Source organism: Mastomys coucha, unplaced genomic scaffold, assembly GCF_008632895.1.
Source record: "Mastomys coucha isolate ucsf_1 unplaced genomic scaffold, UCSF_Mcou_1 pScaffold12, whole genome shotgun sequence".
Lineage (NCBI taxonomy): Eukaryota > Metazoa > Chordata > Mammalia > Rodentia > Muridae > Mastomys > Mastomys coucha.
Window position 1 is genome coordinate 5,090,446 of NW_022196894.1, and position 22,358 is coordinate 5,112,803.

The following is a 22,358-nucleotide window of genomic DNA, read 5'->3' on the forward strand; positions in this document are numbered from 1 at the left end:
TAAAGGTGTGTACTATGAACTGGCCTATGTTTTTTTTTAACCCCTAAAGTGTTTGAAAGTATAAAATACAAGTTCCCGCCTTCACTTTAAGTATCAGTCTTAAGTTTTATACAACTGTGACTAGGTGAGAGTGTAGCTCAGTGGTTGTGTGGCATGTACAAAGAAAACCCTGTGACAGCAGATACAAAAATAAAACACTGGATGAATAAGAACTTGTTCTCCCAACTGTCATTCTAACAGGAGTTTAATACTAATGGCGAGGATGTGGATCTTCAATCCACATCCTTCGGAGAACCACAAACTTCCAAGATTAAGCCAAAGGGATAAAGTTTGAAAGACTCATAGACCCTGCAACCTCTCTCATGTAATTAGAAGGGCCTCCAAGATGTCTGTCTTTCTCAGCTTTTGAGACAGGGTCTCATATTTAATCCAGGCTGATGTCAATACTGATAAAGACAATTTAAAAATAAAACTCCTTTTGAAAAGCATGACCAAAACTTTCCCCCATAAATAGGCCAGATGGGTCCTTTAAATACCTAACTGCTGTGAGGTATACTTTCCAATTAGCCCATAGGTGTGGCCATCAGGACAGAAGGGCTAGCTGGGTCACCTTCTGACAGTCACACTTAAGGCATCGGCTTCTGAGGACAAGGGAACAAGTAGCTCAGTGGCTGGCAGAGTCCGAATGGATGCAATCTAGGCTGATGGGCACTTACATACTAAAGTTTTTTTCTTATTACACTCTTATAATCAGGGCTGGAGCTGTAATTCAGCAGTAGAGTACTTCTGTAGCAAGTCCCTAGGTTCCATCCCCAGAGCCAAAAGCAAAGGGGCTGTCAGAGTAATTGAACTGGTCAGGACTGGCAGCGCCTGGCCGCAGACACTGTGTGCATTGTAGTTGCAGCATTAAACTCTTACGTGGAGTCAGATTCAGCATTGCACTGGAGAAAGAATCCTACGCTTTTTTGGTGTGGTCTGTCTGGATAAAAGCGTGGCATCACCATAATCTTCCATGGCAGATTTCGCACAAAACACGGAGGGCTAAGGACCGACTCACTCAGTCTGCTGAAGCGCTCGACAGTGAACTGAAAGGTTGCCTCGGAGCGCCAACTGGTGTCTGCAAGAAAACATGTCATCAATCACGGAGCCAGAGCATTAACCAAAAGCATTATCAACACTGCAGTAAACTGCTCTACAAGATCTCAATCCAGTCCAAGTGCTGATGCCTCTGGGAAATGATAGTGGCTTTTCCAACTTATGAAAAGGCACTACTAAAGACAGTTTCTACACAGCTGGACCCTAACATTGGGCCCATTCACCCACGCCTGCCTTCCCTCAGAGAAGTAAGGGTTTAGGGGGATGAACATCTACTTCAGTTTTCACCCCCCAAACCTGGAAATCAACTGAGGGGACAGACTTGGGATGTAAGTGGGAATGATTGTAGAAGAGGGAGAAAGGCTGCTGGACAGGCCAGTCGCTGTGCTGGGAGCACAGTAGAGCATGTGACTGACATTCCCTCAATCTTAAACTTCATTTGAAATAATAAGCTGGCTGGCTCCCTTATGGTAGCAATTTGTTTATAGAGAAATGAAAGTTCTTTCCAATATGAACATTAGCACAAGAATGAAGGTTTCTGCTCCTTCACTGCCTCTGCTCAGAGGTTCAGTGTCTCAATCAAAAATGTCTCATCTAAAAGAGGGCATCATTCACCCATGGCAAGAGGCCACAGGCCAGTAAGCTGATGCAGTCCCAGGAAAGTCTCACTGTTTGCTTCTCAAGCTATAGCAAGTGAGCCGTCCTCCACAGTTGCTACTGACAAGCACCAGTAAAACCTGACAAAAGCAGCCACAGGAAGCCAAGGGGCTGCAGCAGTGTCTGGAGGACTCACTTTCTGTGCTTATCTTGCAACAGAGAGGAAACTGCCTCCTGGCTGGTAGGGACGGAGGCACTTCCCCCACACAGAATCAGGTACTGACTTCCCTGGCTACTAGGTCCCAGAACATGACCAGAGGACTATTTATAACTAGACTTATGAAGAGCATGTTAATTAACAGAGACACCCTGCCCTCTTACATACCCAGAGTGCTGAGGGCCATCAAAATAGAGCCCCACAACCCTTCTATCTCCAAACTGCACATAACATGAGTTTGTAAAATCACCTGTTCTAAATATACTAAAGTTGCTAGAAGTTTGCAACTACCTGGGTCTGTTCTTAAGAAAACATGTCCATCAGTCCTCACAAGAGGGTCTTCTTTACCGAAGTCTGTCAAAGTTCCCTCACCCCTTTTTTGTAACCAAGCACATCCCGGCTCCCTCAGTCAGGGCAGGAGCACAACGGAAGAGCAGCTCCAGGAAGCTGCGCCAGGGTGCTGATGACTGACCTAAGCCTACTGGGTCGGGTATTCCTGCACCTGCTTGCAGGGGGAAGAATTCTGTCCATGAATTTACCTAAAAGGACTTAGCAGAAAAGGTTAGCTACATGCTTCAATGGACATACCAATCGCACCTGAGCAGCGTTAATTTCCCCTTTACAGATAGGAAACTGAGGCATACTGACATGATGCACGTCATCTGTGGAGACACCAAGGACAGTGACAGTGCACTCTACAATAAAGCTAGCCTGTCCCTGCCACTCAGACTTGTAAGATTACATTTATACCCACAAAAATTGAAGCAGACTACACTTTTGTTCTCCCATGCCACACATTAGTCAAATTGCCAAATTAGTCTTTACATGTTAAGACATGTTAAGAAAAAAACAGTGAGTGATGACACTGATCTTAATGTGTAAACCTTTTTAAAAAGACCACTGTCCATGGTCCCTATTCACTAGTCTGCTTCATTCCATGTCACACTGGATTTCTGCATTATACTGAAGGCACATTCTTAGAACAGGCTAAGGAAGTTGAAACTTCTTGTGAATAATTTGGGGGTGGAGATACAATCCAATCATAGAGCCAGCCTACAGCTGACATGAATGAATGAAGCCCTTGGTGCTCAAACAAGCAGGACAGATGAGAATGTATCACTGCCTAGGAGAACCCTGAAACCTATCCACAGCACTAAATCAGGCTGCTGACTACCCTCCTAGAGGAAATTCCTTGAGACTGACAGGGGTCTCTGCTCAAGAATGAATACAGTGGCATATAGAAGCGATATACACTTTAAAAACTGAGTAGACTGCCCTGGCCTCAACCTGCAGAGAAAGCACATGCAGATAGGACACTTGAGGTTTTGAAGGGATTAATTTCTCCACATGGTGACTTTAGGGGGATGCCTTCTCAAACCTTCTGACATCCTAGTCATTCTAACACAAATTTTGCAAGTCAGTTAATCTTAAGATATGGGTTGTCTCCAGACACCTACAATTTAATGCAGCTCTACCTAGGTCTTCATAGCCCATGTGTTTGCTCTAAAACTTCTCATCATCTAAGGAAAAGTGATACTTGATGAAATAAGAATAAATATGATAAGAAAGTAGCCCTAAGACCTGCCCATCCCATTAGTTTGTTAATAGACATTTAAAAAAAAAAAAATGCTCTTTTCCTCAACTACATGTGTCTTCCATTAATGCCTGCACTGCCAAGCTATCTAGGTTCTTACACAGAGGTGGCTCTAAGGACCCTGAGCACAACAAAGTCACAGATCATTTGGTTACAAATTGGCCTCAATCCAATGTTTTCTAGATCATGTGTCCTAGTTCGATGTTTTTAAAAGATCTAAGTAAAGGGGTTCAAAGCCAGAGTATAAGGGATCATTAAAAAAGCCCCGGGGCGTGGACGCTGAGGCATTGGTAATGCAGAGCTCCTCAAATTTCCCAAGGTTCTGACCATATGACACATACAACCTACATCAGCATTTCACAGTCACATTACTTCTGGAAAAGCTCACCCTAAGATCTGCTCCAGAAACAGAGCCCCACCCTCCCTTGCCTCTGCCATGCTGTGAATAGGCCCAGGCCTTGCTGAAGACACTTCCAACTACAAACCAAGAGGACCGTCGCTCTGCTTTCCCATCTGAGAAGACAAGCTGGGCCACTGCTACTCTTAGGTCTTGTGATAAAGCATGAATACTTAGTACTAAGAATTCAGTACTATTTACCCTGAGATGAGAGAATACTGACCCTTAACCATGGTTCAATCTAGGCCACCCAGGCCCCCAGGAGACATTCAGCAATGTCTAGAGACATCGAGTTGTCTGTTATGGCTGCAGAGAGGAAGCAGGTAGGGTTCAGTGGGAAACACTGGTGTCTTCTAATACACACAATAACCCACTGTCTCATGGCTGTATCTTTGTCTCCCTATACTCCTAGTAAGAGAGGAATTGCTTAAACAAGCTACACTGGAAGAGCTGATTGGGTGGGCTTGGCTACAGCTCTATATACAACTCAAATTGACCCCAAATGCACACCTGACACCTCTGCCTGGCCACTTTCCCAAATGACCTCTCTGAAGGATCCTGGCATCTCTGGTGTCCAAAGTGAAACCACCAAACGCCCAATAACCAATAAGACCACACCCACACCGGTGCCCTTCATCTACAGTGGAAAGCGCACTCCACGGGGAACAAAGCAGCGGGGTGTAGCCCACGCCTCTTTACCTTCCTCAGAAATTGCCTCAGCCAGCTGCCAGGGGTAAACCGCACTGTGAGAGAACTCTCAACTGCGGCTGCAGTTTCGCATGGAGGCTGAACTTTTGGCAGGAGGTCTGAACAGCAGTCCTTCTGGTGGTGCAGCCCGTGCCTGATGGTTTCTTTCAACTGCCCCGTTACTCCCCTGGGAAGGACACAACCCTCATGAGGATTGATGGACATGCTTGTACAGAACATGGTTTCATATAACACTGCAAGATTCCAGGGGCTGCATAAAATTACTGGCTGCTCCCTTCTCAGGACTTTGGCTTGCAAATGTTTACATCTCTTAAGATGATATAAAAGATTTCTCAAAAAAAGAAAAAAGTGATTTCCTGACACAAAATGCCCATGCATATACATATGCATATGCTTTTCCACATGAAAGCTACAGAGAAAGTTAAGTGGAGGAAGTACAGGGCCCAACGCTTGGCTTTTTCTTCATTCCTAACAGGAGCTAGGAGGCGTTCTCAGTTGTAGGACTGATTAAGACACTAAAGTGGGAATGCAGTGGAAAACCAAATCCCAATGCCTGGAAGCATCTTGCCGCAAACAAATGGGAAAAGAAAATCTCCCTGGCACCCTGAGTGCTAGCAGTGGCTGGAGACCTGTGGGTATGAGCAGACGCCCACTCACTATAAACCTCTGGATTTGAACCCCCTTGCCTAGACTGAGAAGTAACTTACCTTCAAATTTTACACAATCTTGAAATTCAAAACAAAAATAGGATCCCAAATTGTCCTAAGACATAACCTCCTAAAAACTAACTACTCTAAAGACTAGAAAGTACTCAAGGAAAAAATACAGCTGGGTTTTGCTTCTGATAGTGTTCCATGGCTGTGAGTACGTGAACGCTGAGCGGCACTTACCATCCTCCATGTCCTCCTCTGCGTTGCTGTGCCCATCACTCAGGGCTACATTCCCATTGATGACAGGGTTCTGAGTAATTCTTGGTGGGTCATCTGTATCTCCAGCTTTAAGGAAAAATAAGAAACTCATGAGCTGATCTTCACAGAAGGGCTGGATGCACAAGAATATGCTTCATAATTTGCAGTCACTAAATTCTAATTGTAACATAACTCTTACATTTACTAATGAAAGTTTTCAAAGTTTGAAGGCAATTGAATATTGTCCACAATGCATGATAATCTGCTCCATTTGTAATTAATAAAGGACTATTATATATGTATGATATATATATATATATATATCTCATATATATCTCATATATATGCGATATTTATTGTAGCGTTTATTCACTCTTACTCTGCAATGGCTAATGGCTTAGACTGAAGAACCTTTACAGATTGATAGGAAGTCACTTTGCAGTAAGCTTCCTACTAATTAGAATGTAATCCTCCAAGGTAAGGCTGTAGGTCCTACGAGAGCTCTTGCCTGGCATGCACAAAGATTCCTGGGCCCCACACTTAGCACTGAAAAAAACCATAAAACTTAACCCAGGAACAAAGAGATGACTCAGAGGTCCAGAGGTTAAGAGCAGTCACTGCTTCTGCAGAGTGCCTGAGTGTAGTTCCCAAAACCATCACGATAGCTCACAACTAACTGCCTGTAACTCTTAGTTCCCAGGGCTATAATGAATGTCCTCATCAGAACTGTTGAGGATTCCTGTACACACACGCACACACACCAATCCATCTACACACACGCACACACACCAACTCAAAAACATCTTTGAATAAAAACCTTAACCATACAGACTATTTTTTTTGAGTTCACTAAACATTTGAAAACAAAACTGAGTAGGAAACTATGGGTTATTTTTGGGTTTGTGATGTTCAGACCACAGCTGGAGCCACATCTGGCTAATCTTGGGGTTAAATCAGCCCCCGCATACCATTCCAAAACACTGATTGCAGAAGCAGGTCAATTCTACAATTCCACAAATGCTGTCATCTTGTCAGGGTGCTTTGCTTTTTCCCTGCCATGACAAACACCACAGCAGGAAACAGTGCTTACTACCTGGAGGAGGCATGTGTTTCTGAAGAGTTAGCTAGGTAGCTGTGTGCTGGACCTTCACAATCCCAAATCTCACTGTTACCACAGATGGACATGGGGAGACACACACACACACACACACACACACACACACACACACACACACACACACTCACTCACTCTCACAACTATGGACAGAGCTGAGGCTGTTCCCCCGATGTTTTAGCTTTTAAACTGCAAGCCTCCAATTGAAGCATGAAAACTCTCCAAGAACTCCAGCTTCCCCAACTTAGTATCTCAAAACTCTCAAATTATAAGAAATAGACATTCATCCACATTTAGATAGACAAATTTAAGATCACTTCCAATCTCCACAGTTTAATAATACACAATTGTATTATAGAAAGCTATATCTAAAAACAAACACTTTTAAAAACTGGCCCACAATGTGGAATTCTGGTGGTCTTTACAGGACATCTTCTGTCAAGCCTGGAACTCACAACAGTACCTGCCTTGGGCCCCAAGTGCCAGCCAGGTGACAAACCAATGAGGTTTCGAATGACAAAGGCTCTGTAGGAGCCAGTGAGAATTTTTGGTGATTTAACTAGTCTAAATTTTCTAAATAATGAGCATAAGAGCTGCAAGGCAAAGAGAACTGGGTACTTCACAATCTCTTTGACCTACATCTATTCCCCTCAGTGACATTAAATCACCCTTCAAAGTTTTATAAGCTTTGAAGCATTCTATCAGTGTTGCCTGGGTTTAAAAGGGTCACAATACAACTCCGTATATACTGTTTATTTCTTTAAAAACTGCTTTATATGCAAACTTCTCTCTGTTACTGAGCTGTGGCCAGTGTAATAGCTCAGGCCTGGTTAAAGTGCTTGCCACAAAACCCTCATACTGTCTGAAATGCAGTGGAAGGAGGGACCAACTCTCAAAGTTGTTCTCTGAGCTCTATATAGCCACCATAGCATATGCACATCTGTTCAAGTTTTCCCACTGTCTCTCTCCCCCAAGCTTTCCCTCACACCAATACATTAACAAACACACACACACACACACACCACACACAAAAATGTAAACTGGGCATGGTCACACATGCCTTCATCCCAAGAGACAGGTGGATTTGTTTGAGATCAGCCAGGGATTCACAGTGAAACCCTGTCTCAAAAATAAACAAACATCACAAATATAAATCTGGGAGATCTGTGTGCTAAAACAGGCAGAGCATATCATTCACTTCCTTGACAAATTCTCGTGTGTGTGTGTGTGTGTGTGTGCGTGTGGACTTATTTGACCCTGTTCATCTGGAACCTCACAGGATGCTGAGCGACAGTGATCAGTCTGTTGTACACACAAGTTTGGAGGTGTCAGATCCTAAGAGAATTCTCTTCAATTACACCTGGTAGTAGGCTGATCCCATCACAAATGCCTTTAAACACAATTTATGTCAAAATACCAACCTAACAAACCACTCTCAAAACATCCTTCTAAATTACAAGCATCCTGAAACATTTAGTAACTGAAGGCAAAGGTCTGCTTTTTTTATTCCACTAAAATCCAAATATAATAAAATAATAATTCAGTTTGCAGCTACAAGAGGGTTGTTTCCGTTTTGCAGGAATTAAAGGCTGTCTGTTGCCTGGCGGTGGTGGTGCATGCCTTTAAACCCAGCACTTGGGAGGCAGAGGCAGGCGGATTTCTGAGTTCAAGGCCAGCCTGGTATACAGAGAGTGAGTTCCAGGACAGCCAGGGCTACACAGAGAAACCCTGTCTCGAAAAACAAAACAAAACAAAACAAAACAAAACAAAACAAAAAAAAAAGGCTGTCTGTTGAAATACGCTGTGCTAGGTAAGAGTGCTTTTCTAACAAAAGTCGTGTTGTGCAGAAATTGAATTCTAAAGAGCTATGGCTCCACATGCCACATCTGACACACTAATCGGAGTAAAGTGAGCAAATTCCACCGGGTTGCAATGTCAGACTGAAGTGAGCCTGATGTCACAGCTCTCACCCCACCCCCAAAAGAGAGCTGATCTACCGTTGGCAGATCCAAGGGGAAAAGAATCCTACAGTAGAGCATTCTCCAGAGCCACAAGCAACTCACACTCAAAGTAACCCACCACACAGGTAGACAGTTAAGGCTGGGTGGCTATAAAATGTCACAAGGTCACTTGTTGGTCTGCCAGGTGCTAGAAACTCAACCACAGAAAGCTAAATGACTGGCCAGGCAGCTCAAGACTATCTCCCAAGGGACAGAATGTCCAGCGTGTAAAATTATTCAAGAGCACTTAAAATTTCCATAATTCTTGGGTCTGAATAAGAACTACAGCAGAAGACTGGCTTATAGCACATAAATGGGTTTCACTCCTGGGTTCTGTCCTACTGACTGGGTAGGTATGCGAGCAGTCAGTCCTTCACCAGTACATAAAGGCCACGAGCACACATCATTTGTCTTCTCACTTTCCACATTTTATTTTGGGGCTCAGGAATTCTAACTGAACACAACTCTCACCTACTGCACTAGACTGGCTGACCAAATGAGCTTTCAGGATCCACTTGTCTCAAGCCCTAAGCACTGGGGTTACAGGTGTGCACGTTTTATGCAGGCTCCAAATAAAGGTTCTCACAATTGCCCAACAAACATCTTACCTGCTGAGCTCCCTATCTCACCCCCAGTTGGAACTTTACAAGTAATTTAACATTATTTGGCCAAACAAGAACCCTAGTATTAACTTTCTGACACACAACCATCACAAATAATGAAGAATCATGTGGCCAACAATGACAGGGTACAAAGCTAGAAATGGCTAGAAAAAAGTCCCTGGGGCTGGGAGCTAGCTCAGTGACAAGAGCACTAGCCCAGCAGGAGATTCTGGTTCAATTCTGAGCACTCCCTCTAAAACTCCCAACCGTCTTTAAGACCACCATCTGCAGAAAATAAAACTATGGCTATTCTATAGTGAGTGTTACTCAGAAGAGGGCACATCACTTCTCATCAAGGTATCAGGTTTAATTTTGTGTGCTTATTAAAAAGAAAAAAAAAAGGGTCTCCTTTTAGAACCAGTCCAACTGTTTGACTCCTTTCTGAGGAAGCCTAAGCTTCCTGCCATCTCCTCCATTTATGATGTCATAACAACCGCCAGCTCACCCCAGAACACTTGCCAACTGCTATGGAAACTGGCAGCACTAACTTAGCACCTCAGTCTCAAAGATATTAGAGCTCAGTTGAAGAACCTCATGTTAGCGGAACAAGGGTAGAGCAGAAGACATACGCACTATTCCAAATAACTATCAAAATCTTTTAACCAAGCATCCTGTGTATTGCCACCACCATGTGGTAGCCTTGGCTGGAAATTTCCAACTCTTTGGAGCCCTAAGCAACTTTTCACTTGACCCCACTCCAGACTCTTCCACTTGTGGAACAACCTACTACTAAAGCCACCCAGTACTACAAAGCAGAGCTCACAGAGCACAGGGCCAATCCTTGTCCTGGGCAGGCCACACTACAGAGAGCTGCACAGCTTCATCCCCGTCATCGAGTTCAAGCTACATGCTTCCTCCTCTCAACCCATACAGACTCAATTCAGAATATTACTTAATACAAAGTATTTAACAAAAGAGTTGGTGTATAGCTGAGGGTTAAAGTCCTTGCCTAGAACATTCATGAGGCCCTATGTTCAATCTCCAGTACCACAAAAGGGGGAGAGGGGAAGAAGGTGGGAGAGAGATTTTGAAGGATGGGCACAGAAGGGGAGGGAGGAAGGGAGGGAGGGAGGGAGGAAGGGAGGGAGGGAGGGAGGCAAGGAGGGAGGCAAGGGTATAGATTATTCGGCATATATCTTAGACAGCCCCAATCATTTGAGGGGTAACTGAGCTATGCAGGTACTGGTGTGGAAGTTTTCATTCACCTTCTTGCCCAAGCCTGTAGTTCCCCGCCATGTCTCATGGCTCTGTAGCCCAGCGAGTCTAGGGGGCTAGAGAGGGAAGGTTCTGTCGTCCACAGCGGAGTGAATGCATAGAATCTCCAGGAGCTGTACACCCCAACATTCTTTTTTTTTTTAAAGCACCCTGCAAAATTCTTGTTTTTGTCCTAAAAACAAAAACAAAGAAAATACATGCCGACAACCTTATCAACTAAGGCAAGGCCAGTAAAAGGACATTTATGAGAACACTAGTTGAAGCCACAAAAGCAGCCTTAAGTCTGGTGAACGGAGGTGTACTAGTAAGTCAATTCCACATCTGTGAACTGATGATGGAGATTTTAACCTAGGGAAGAGCCAAGTGGTTGATAAAGGTAATTCCTTGTAGCAACTCTGAAACTGTAAATCTCAATGACTCCAAAGTTTGTAAATGTCTAAGTCCTCAGGCTTAAGAAGCAAGGAAATGAACCGAAAAAATTTTACCACCGTGTAGGCCTTAGGTCTCAAACAACTAAAGAAAAAAACTTAAGGGTTATAGAGTTCAAATACACACACACACACACACACACACACACACCTTATTTCTGTGTAGGGGTGGTATATAGGCCTTGTCAAGTATATGAACAGTTCAGAGACTGATTGAGTTGATCTTTTCTTTCCCAATATGTGGAACTCAGGATCAAATAAACGCAGGCAAGGCTTGGTAGCAAATACCTTCGCCCACTGACTCCCTGACAGTTTCCTACAGCAAACAAGTGTACTAGAAGGGAGCAGATCCTAGTGGGGTATGGAGACAAGGGGATTCCTTTAATTTGTGGGGTCCCAAGGAAATGTGTGGTGTTGACATTTACTGGCTGTGTCAAAAGCCACATCCTCAGGCTCATGGAAAAAAAATGGCAAAGACTCCATACCTCCACAAGTAGTAAGGCTAGAAGGGATTGTAAAGCTTTCCAGCTTCCCTCTGGTCCACACGCAGATGTTGATAGTGTGCACAGAAAATGCCAAAAATATCCACCTCATTTACAGCCTGACGTCTGTTCCTCTAACAAGATTAGCTAAGCCAGCTTCCTTGACATTCAGCTGTATACCATAACCTGCCTCCTTGATTCAGCTGTGTATATGCATGTATGCATGTATGTATGCATGCATGTATGTATGTATCCCACCTCTCTGAATATAATAAACTGTATATACTAGAGTGAGCTTCTGGGATGTTCCCATTCCTGCAGAGCACCCAGTCCAACTGATCTCAGCTTTTCTGTGTGCCTGTGTGCTTCTCTCTTTTCCACCTTCCTTCACCATCCCTTCAGGTATGCCCCCGACTCTGCTGGACACAGCAACAGGAGAGCTTCTATCTGGGCTGGAGCAGAGGCAGCGAAGAAACACACCCCCAAGCAGCTCACTAACCAAAATCATGGTGATATACCATGGATGGCCCTGGGGAGGATACAGCAGGAGAGTGGAATGTTTTAAAAACAAAAGCCTAACAGAGGGACTTAAGCTAGCCTAGTGTGGACAAGGTTAAAACTATTATGTACCAGGCTCTCAGTAATAATCACAATTCTTGTTTACTGACAAAAATATAAACTGACTAAAGTCACACTTGGACTGGTGAGATGGCTAATAAAGTGCTTTAAATATGTATAAATGCTTTTTCAAATTTTGTACTGAACTGGGGCTTGGGCTTAGTTTGTAGTGCTTGCCAAGTATTAAGTACACATGGAGGTCTGGGTTCCATATTTTCGCGGTGGGTGGTGGCCAGCACTGGGCGGGAAGACGAAGGAAGGTGAGCGACCTGAGGCCAGCCTAGACTATGAGATTTCCATCTCAAACTGCAAACAATGCAGAGAAACTGTACTTTTCTCTTGGTTTCCCCTACTGCAAACAACAGAAGTTTGCCTCATCCATCTGGCCCAGGAGGGACCCACCAATCCTAAACATAACTCAGCATTTACTTATTGTTTGGCTCCATATGGTTCTTATCACACCTGTAGATTTGTATCCACTACCAGAGAAAGCAGAAAAGATCAATTTCAGCAGAAGGGTCCTTTATATGTACTCCCACCCCCCTAGTCAGAAGCCAAAAGAGGGCATCAGATACCTGGAACTAAAATTACAGGAAACTGGTTGTGACCTGGACAAAGTAGGAACTGGAAGACAAACTCAGGTCCCCTGGAGGAGCAGCAAGCACTCTTAACTGCCAAGCAACTTTCCCGTCCTCTCTGTTGTTCTTTTATAACCATAATCTGGCAATAATTAATCTCTTTGATTTTACACTGGGCATAGTGGCACACATGAAGTAGGCCAATCTCAGAGTTCGAGGCCAGCCTGGTTTACACAGTGGGTTCCAGGATAACCACAGCTGTATAGTAGGATCCTGTCTCCAGGGAGCAGGAAAAAAAAAAAAAAAATATATATATATATATATATCCTCCCTGACATTTAAACAGTGTTGCATAAATGCTTGATACTATGCAACAATGTTTCTTCTCACTACCAGAAGGGATGAAAAGAATGCACAGTGAAACCCTTCTGCTCATCTGTGGGAGTTTTACAAATAAAGCTTCCTGGGACATTTCTGTTCAAATCTATTATTTTTTATTTTGGAATTTTGAAAGATGACAGTTCTTCTGTCCTCCAGGCTATCTCATGTTTGCACACACAAAAATGCAATGCATACTTTTCTCATGAAAACAGCAGCACTTTTATACGGCACAGGTCAATCAGCCATTGGGTGGAGATGCAGACACATACTAAGGACAAGGTCATCTGGCTTTTCTGAGTTAGAAGTGTATATCTTACTTTGGTGTTTTGGCCACTGAGAATGATGCAGCACACAGCCTGGTCCTGTAGTCTGCAGCACTCTAATGTTTCAACATCAAGGCGTCTTTTGGCTTCCAGAATCAGCTAGCCCTTTTCCAGCGGCACAACTGACCACACTGATAGCCAAGACCAGAGCTATAACCAAACAGCTTAAAACACTGACCACAGGACCAACCCTCTAGCAAGAAAGGAACAAATGTCAATGGAGAGCTCTGGATTTAAAGTTAAAGAGCCTGGACGGAGCATGTGCCATTGCCACAGAGAAGATTCTGGAGCTCACAAGGCAACAGAGAAGTGAGCAAACCTTGGTAAGAGTAGCCCACAGTAGGTGGACGGGGTAAGCCAAAGAAGGAACAGGAACAAGGCTATACAAAAGAAAGGCAAGGCAGGCAGGAGTTAAGAGACCACAGAACCACAACCGCGGAGGACTCTGAACTCAATCACCTTCAGAAAGCCCCCTCCCAGGAGGTTCCCCAAGGGATGGAGAGGACGCCACCCACACTATGGAATGTCACTATGGCCCTGACAGAGCCCACAGTCAAGAATCAAGTAGTCAGTACTCAGTGTTGGACTTCTGTCTGTCTTGGCCATCAAAAGCAAGAGATCCCCTCTAAGATACTAGTTCTGCAAAAGTCTACATGAAAACTGACTAGCTTGCCCTTCTCCCACCCTGTGAACCTCTACTTGATCTACGTGCTAGTTAGTCTATGAATTCCTTACAAGATCTTACAGCAGTAAGGTTATCTCAGCTGACCCCATGAAGCTAAAGTGGCCTGACTTGGGTTTCTGCACTGGGTATGCAGCTCCAGGCACCCATCCAACAAGTAGGAAGCCCACTTCAGGGCCCATTGCCCACACAGCTTTTAAGGCAGTAGAGCCTGAAAGCTAAAAATAGACCCTATTTTACAGAACAACACCTCTAAGGTCTAAAAGAGCCCTGATTTAAATTAGTTACATGAAAATGAAGTCCCAAGGAAAGATGCCTGTAATCTGTACTCCTTAAATAAAACTGGGGCTTTCAGTTGAGCTTTCTCATGTAAAAATCTGTTCCCTAGAGATCCTTATTCTAATGTGTGTCTTCCAAACTCTGGTCTGAACACCACAATGGGAACTGTAAAGTGCAAAGTACCATGGAGCTATGCTTTTCCACCTGTATCCCTTCCACAAACAAAAGTCTGCTAAACTGTGGTGTGCTCCAATTGCTATGGGGGAGGGGGATCATAGTATGAATGAAAACAGTTACACAGGAGTGCTAAGCATCGACTGCAGCAGCAAGGAATAGCCAGGGCCACAAAAGTAGCACACCGCTGGGCGGTGGTGGCGCACGCCTTTAATCCCAGCTCTTGGGAGGCAAAGTGCAGGAGGATTTCTAAGTTCAAGGCCAGCCTGGTCTACAGAGTGAGCTCCAGGACAGCCAGGGCTATACAGAGAAACCCTGTCTCGAAAAACAAACAAAACAAAACAAACAAAACAAAACAAAACAAACAAACAACGCTGTGTGCATGCATGCACGCACACACGCACGCACGCATGAGGTAACATCAATACCAAAAGCATAGCTAAAATATCAGACAAGTCAAGCCCCTCCTTGGGTAGTAGCCCTGCAAGCTATATGATGAGGGACAGGAGCACGCACAGCAGGCATCCAGGGCTATCTGTGGCCTAGAAGGTCTCTAACACCTTAGAATCATTTTTCCTTTCATACCTACTTTCCATTCAAAGTCACTCAAAGATAGGACAACTTAAAGGGTGAAGTTAGAATGAAAAGGATGTAACAAAACTTTCCAACAAGAGGCTGGAGAGATGGCTCAGTGGTAAAAATACTGACTGCACCAGGCAGTGGTGGCGCACACCTTTAATCCCAGCACTTGGAAGGCAGAGGCAGGCGAATTTCTGAGTTCAAGGCTAGCCTGGTCTACAGAATGAGTTCCAGGACAGCCAGGACTACACAGAGAAACCCTGTCTCAAAAAGAAAAAAACAACAAAACAACAAAAAACCCACTGACTGCTCTTCCAGAGGTCCTGAGTTCAATTCTCATCAACCACATGGTGGCTCACAACCATCTATAGTGGAATCCGATGCCCTCTTCTGGTGTGTCTGAAAACAGTGACAGTGTACTCAGACATAAAATAAATCTTTAGGGCTGGCAAGATGGCTCAGCCGGTAAGAGCACTGAAAGTTTAAATCCCAGCAACCATATAGTGGCTCACAACCATCCGTAATGAGATCTGACAGCCTCTTCTGGTGTACCAGCTACAGTGTACTTAGATGTAATAAGTAAATCTTTAAAAAAGTAGTTTTAAAAATAAATAAATAAATCTTTAACAAAAGCAAAAACTTTCCAACAAAAGGACCTAAAATACAGATACTCTTGGGGCTGAAGCAAGAGGATGAATGAGCTACACAGAAGACCCAATCTTCAGAAAAAGCTTACAACCAGATATAGTGTTGCACTCCTTTAATCCCAGCACCTGGGAGGAAGAGGGAGACAGATCTAGTTCTAGGCCAGTCTGGTCAACAAAGTAAGTTCCAGGACAGGCAAGGCTACACTGTGAGTCAACCTTTTCTCAAAAATAAACAAACAAACAATATTGAGGTTTGGTCTGTTGCTATGTATTGTGGTACTGAATTCTGTTCCTGAAGGAAAGGTCTAGGCCTGTGAGTGAACTCTCACACTTACCAGCTTTTGTTGTGCAAACCTTGTACCTTGAATTAAAACTACTGATAAAATAAAACTGGCTATAGCCAATTACTAGAGGATTTAGAGGTAGGTGGGTTTTGAGTTACCTGGTTGTGGGTGAAGAGAAGGGAGAGGAGAAACCAGGTAAAGGAGGTCCAAGGAGAAGAGAGAGGGAAGCCACCATGAGGGGAGGTGAACCATGAGCACAGGGCCAGGAGAAATTAGCAAGTATTTGGGGTACACCGAAGAGAAGATAGCCAGACCAGCAGTTAGAAAAGTAGATTAAGAGGTCCCCACCCCTTCTCCAATAACTGTCAAAGGCAAATTCAAAGCCAAATAAAATAAACAGCCTGAGTCGAATTTATTTGTAAGCTAGTCGGGGATAAGCTTAAAGTGGTGTTGCTACAAAATACATAGCCAGGCATGGTAACACACACCCTTGATCCCAGCACTCAGAAGGCAGAAGGAGATACATCAAGGCCAGCCTGATCTACAAACTGTAATGGGGATGCTGCAGACAGAACCCTGTCTCAAAATACTAGAGTTGCCATCTGAACCTCATATGTATTGTGAATTAATTTGTTACCTAACATTTACTCATGTATGTGTTTGAGGTAGGGCCACAGTCGGCAACACCCGACAAGGACAGAAATCATTCTCTCCTTCCACTTGTAGGTCCTGAGGGTGGAACTCAGGATCTTGCTTGGTGATTGAGTCATCAAACCAGCCAGTTTTGGGGTTTTTGTTGTTGTTTAAACAAAACCAAACCAAAACAAAAAATGCTTATGAAGCAGTGTCCTCCTGTTGTACCTGTGAGGGATGTTCTTTTACTTGTTCAGTCTGGGTTTTGTTGTCTGATGTATTCAAGTGTGCATACAGATGTGAATGAACACACAGATATACACATATAAACGGAGAGGCCAGGTCAACACTGTCTTCTCTTATCAATACCCACTGCGTATGTCTTTATTTTGTATGTGCACATGGTACGTGGGAAGGCACGGAATTAAGGCAGCATTGGAGTGTGCTCAAGATCTCCATCTACCTTAACTTAGTTTCCAATCCAATTCAAGTAGATGAAACTGGAAAGCAGGTGTTCCTTACCTTACCCTACCACCCTACCCCCAGGGCCATTCTCAGAGTCCTGATTTTAGTTTTTAAGAAAGGATCTCTTGCTGCCAATTCAGCACAACTAATTGGCCTGAAATTCCCATTTCCATTACCTCTTACTGGGATTGCAGGTGTACACAGCGGCAGCTGGACTTCTAACATGGGTCCCAGGGATATGAACACAGATCCCCATGCTTTGGGGACAAATGGTGACTGAGCCACCTTCCTGGACCCTCAGCCCTGGCTTCTATGACTCACCACATAAAACAAAACAAAACAAAACAAAACACAAAAAACAAAGCACCTACTTTTCAGAGCTATAGGAGTGACTTCCCATCCCTGACCTGACCACAAGAGGTCAATGAACTTCAGTACATTTTCCCAAGAGCCTCCAGGCATTGCATCCATTCTGCATCCATGTACTGCCTCCGATTCATCTCAGATGTTGACAACTCCCTTTCTGCTGGAACCAACTGGCCAAGAGGTTGGAGGTATGAAGTGGCCTTACAGGTCCTGGCTTTAGTCAAGGTGTGGCTGGCTAATGTTCCATGTGTCCCGGCCCTTTCCAAATTCCTGAAGGCACCCACAGTCAGGAATCTTTAAAGCTCAGAGGACTGCTGACATTCTCACTTAGGTCAACTCAGTTCCACCTCTCCTTCTGTACGTCAAGGACCCTGGTAACTACACTAAGCCTAGTGAACAAGGTAGTATGGTGGTACCAGTGGGTCCCTTGAATGTTACCACACTTGAAGAAGGGATTCTGACACGCTGACAAGCTTACTAGCCAGTGGATTAAAAGGAAACGTCTTTGACACTGGAGAGATGGCTCAGCAGTGGGAGCTCTGGGCCATCTTTGAGAGGGTGGAAACACTGCTCTGCTTACTATCAACTGTGAGCCCTAGTGAAAAGACTGGGAAATAGCAAATGCCTCCCACCTCTGGGCACACTAACTAGCCCTTCGTTTAGACTCTTCTATGACGTCTCCCTTGATCCATTCCTTTCCAGAGGTCATCTCTCTCTCTCCCTTCCAACGTACCCCATCCATCCTAGAGTCCCCTACCATACACACATGCCTAGGGACTCCTTTCTGAAGCTGTCAGGTGGGGAAGGGAGCACAAGAGCACGAGCTAGCACTGAGCCTGCCTCCGAGTTAACATTTTCTCTAAACATGTACTTTCTGCACTTTGTTTTTTGATGTAATGTCTCTCTACATAGTCCTGGCTGTCCATGAACTCACTCTGTAGACTTGGCTGGCCCTGAATTCGCAGATCTGCCAGCCTCTGCATCCCAGGTGCTGGGATTAATAGTGTTCACCACCACGCCCAACCCTGTCTCATTATTCCTTTTTCCCAATTTTGTTCACTCTGAATACAATGGCTGAAATGTAATCTTATGTTTGCTTAACTTGCTAATAAACTGGGACTTTAATAGTTCACTTGGCCAGGCAGTGGTGGCGCACGCCTTTGATCCTAGCACTTGGGAGGCAGAGGCAGAGGCAGGTGGATCTCTGAGTTTGAGGCCAGCCTGGTCTACAGAGTGAGTTCCAGCACATCCAGGTCTATACAGAGAAACCCTGTCTCAAAAAAACCAAAAAAATAAACAAAATAAAATAAAATAATTCACTTGGCTGCATTGTTTATATACAGTATTATCCACAGCACTAGAAAACTAAAAAAACATGACCTGTTACATTCTGATACGCCCTGTTCTACAGTCTAAGAGAGCCATTTATAGATAAAATTTTCACTGTTTTTATTCATTCAATTTTTCTGGAATATAATGGATATTTCCCAACACTTACTGTAACTTCGGTGTCATTGGAAACATGTAAACAAGAATTCAATCCCACCAAACTGATTAACCTGACACTGCACGCTGTTACTGACACAGTAACAGCTGTGCTGATCCTGTGTTCGTACCTGCCCTCCCCTTTATTGATACAATAGAGCTACACCAATTTCCATCACCATAAAGATGCCTCGCATAGCTGCTATGTGTGTGGATACATGCGTGGGGGTCTTTTAAACCCTTAAACCACAGTCCCTTCGTCACAATATAAAAAAAGAAACTGGGTACTGTGGGGACTAATTGTCCCAGATTAGTGCTTTAAGTTCAAGGCTTGCCTGGTATACATAACAAAACCTTGTTTCTTTTTCTTTTCTTTTTTTTCTTTGGTTTTTCGAGATAGGGTTTCTCTGTGTAGCCCTGGCTGTCCTGGAACTCACTCTGTAAACCAGGCCACAGAAATCAAACTCAGAAATCCGCCTGCCTCTGCCTCCCAAGTGCTGGGATAAGACTTTATTTCAAAATTTAAACTGTAGAGCCAGGTTTGCTCTCATTAGCAGCAGCAAGAGGCTTGGTTAGAGTAGAGACAACTAAGAGACTGCAGCCCTCACTTCACGGGCTACATGGGCACATCCTCAAGGATAGGATCTAAGCTCATCTCCCTTTACCTTTAGTTCTTAGCACAGAGGAAAGATAGACACTCACTTGGGGAGAAATCCCAAGTATGTAATATAGCTGCAAGACTGTGGTGTGAGGTACACATTTGAAATCTCAGCACTGAAGGGGAAAGCAGAGGCACTGCTCCCATAGTTACTGTGACATGCATGACCAAACAGGATGCACCCACAAAAGAAAATAACTTAAAACATTTAAACCAGGGCCTGTAAGATGGCCCACTGCATAAAGGCAGGTGCCAAATACAAGCCTAGCATCCCAAGTTCCATTCACATAAGAACCAATTCCATAAACGTGTCCTCTGACCTCCACGTGGGTGCCACAATATGCATACTCATACACATACTAATAATTTCTGAAAATATAAAACACCCAGGTATAGTGGCTGTTACCCAGTAATAAGGCAGAGCCAGGTGGGTCTGAGTTCAAGGCTAGCCTGGTCTACATACAACGGCCACATAAATAAATAGCCAGAAGGAAAAACAGCAGCAGCAAACACAACAACAAGAACAACTTAGGCCGGGCGGTGGCGGCGCACGCCTTTAGTCCCAGCACTTGGGAGGCAGAGGCAGGCGGATTTCTGAGTTCAAGGCCAACCTGGTCTACAGAGTGAGTTCCAGGACAGCCAGAGCTACACAGAGAAACCCTGTCTCAAAAAACCAAAAACAAAAGAACTTAGGACGGCTTTCACTAGTTTCACTGGATAATGAAACACTCATGTGAAGAGGTAAGGACTTCCACAGGGCCTACCCTATACTCTGAAGAGAGGAGCTTGCCTAAAGTGGCATACACATGCCAAGTGCTACATGTTTTTATTTTAAAACAGAAACTGCTGGGGTCAATTAAGAGTCTTCCAATGTTAGTATTCCCCAAAGTGATATTGATGAGACACACTTGCAACCCAGGCAGTGGTCCACAGCCAGTTTCTAAGGTTGTTAGATGGTAGTGTTGCTCCGCCTACACATGGCACAGAAGTACCATGTGTTTTCTTTGGTGATGCCTCCTTAACCTCTTCTGAAGGTGCCATGGGTGGGTGGCAGAAGAGTCAGTTCACCACCCAAATACCTGTGGCTACATCTGGGGTGTAATTACTCCACAGAGAAGCCACCCTAAGAATTCATTCAGCACTCTGGAAGCAACATTGTTAGTTTATCAGGAGCAGAGCCTCCCAGGCAGCATATCCTGGGCTGACGCCTAGCACAAGGTACAGTACAGATTTTTCCAGCATAGAATGTCAAGGAGGAGCCTATGCCACTGGTATGAGATCAGAACTAAGGACCCGGGCTTTCCTAGTCAGCAGCAAGCCTGAGAACCACACACAACTCTCCTCAGTCACCCAAAAGAATGAAGGCCCATCAGCCTGAAACTAGGGCACCACACCGGCTGGATCGCAGGTTTCAAAACCGATGGATTTGAAGCACCCATCGGTCAGATAGCATAAGCTGTTTGACAGGACATCTGGGCATCTACCAACAACTCTGTCTCTGCAGTGATCTCTACCCCTCACCTCAGAGGTTGAGCAAGAACTAAGAATTCAATTCAGAAAACACAGGAAAGGTGGGTGGGCTTGGTGCACAGCCCCAGCTGTGACAGGACACCTCTCTGCCCTTCCTTCTAGTGCCAGCACTCTGGTTCCCAGGACAGGGCTTCTCCTGGGCATTCCTCTTCCCTTCCTGTCTCAGTCACCGCTAGTCTATTCTGAGTATCCATCACCTTATTCCAGCCCAGAGCAGTGTACTGCCCGAAGAAACTCTGTAAATGACTTTGCAGTAAGAAGCTTCAATTCCCAACCTCAGCTACAGGCCTGCTTCTGGCTAACAATGTCAACTGTCTGAAGCCCTGCTCACCATGGCATGTCTAGCCAATGTACCATGTTTGAAAACCCTCCTTCCAACTTTCTAAAGTCCAAATTGGTTCAGAGCAAGTATGAAGCAGGTGAAATTTAACACCTGCCAATATGAAACACTGTTACATGCAACCTTGTTGTCCAGAGTTCTACTCGTCCTTGGGGAATAAGCAGCAATATCCAGGCTTTTATTATCACTCTTCTAAAAACAAAAAAATAGGCTGGGCTGTGGTGGCTACAGTGTATTACGCAGGTGAGCGGAGGAGGCGGACCAGAGCAAGTGGGGCTGTCCTGAGTTCAATTCCCAGCAGCCACATGATGGCTCATGGCCTACAGCTACAGTTTACTCGTACAGGTAAAATAAATAAACACATCTTTAAAAAACAAACAAACAGGCTGGGCGTGGTGGCGCACGTCTTTAATCCCAGCACTTGGGAGGCAGAGGCAGGCGGATTTCTGAGTTCGAGGCCAGCCTGGTCTACAGAGTGAGTTCCAGGACAGCCAGGGCTATACAGAGAAACCCTGTCTCGAAAAACCAAAAAAAAAAAAAAAAACAAACAAACAAACAAAAAAAGCCTTCAGCAGACCTTCTAGATGGTATAGAAAAGCCCTGATAGGTGTTGGGGGTGGGGGAGTAGAAAAGGCTTGTTTCCTATATAACTTCCAATAAAAGGCAATGAAATGGTATCACAACATAACTGCTTATGGCTCTTCCACACTCTTTCATAACGAGTGTCCTGCCAGCCACCAGCTTTCTGCACTACTGTCCAGACTAAGTTCTTTAAAACCTGTAGTTCCAGGGCTGATGAGATGGCTCAGGAGTTAAGAGCACTGACTGGTCTCCAGAAGGTCCTGAATTAAAATCCCAGCAACCACATGGTGGCTCACAACCATCAGTAATGAGATCTGATGCCCTCTTCTGGTGTGTC

At 44.5% G+C, this 22,358-nt stretch overlaps 1 protein-coding gene across 4 annotated transcripts in view; it reads right to left on the bottom strand.

The window, feature by feature from the left end:
• Positions 1–22,358, bottom strand: part of Usp7 (ubiquitin specific peptidase 7) — a 66,525-nt gene that overhangs the window by 21,272 nt on the left and 22,895 nt on the right. For 2 of the 4 annotated variants that reach the window (XM_031362117.1, XM_031362125.1), the window contains exons 2-3: positions 5,499–5,603; positions 919–1,117 (exon numbers count right to left, since the gene is read on the bottom strand). In XM_031362117.1, coding sequence (XP_031217977.1) covers positions 919–1,117; positions 5,499–5,508 — 209 coding nt within the window. In that variant the 5' untranslated portion in view covers positions 5,509–5,603. Of the gene's footprint in view, positions 1–918; positions 1,118–4,599; positions 4,775–5,498; positions 5,604–10,497; positions 10,622–22,358 lie in introns of those variants that run through there. The other 2 variants (XM_031362140.1, XM_031362133.1) reach the window with 2 other exon arrangements.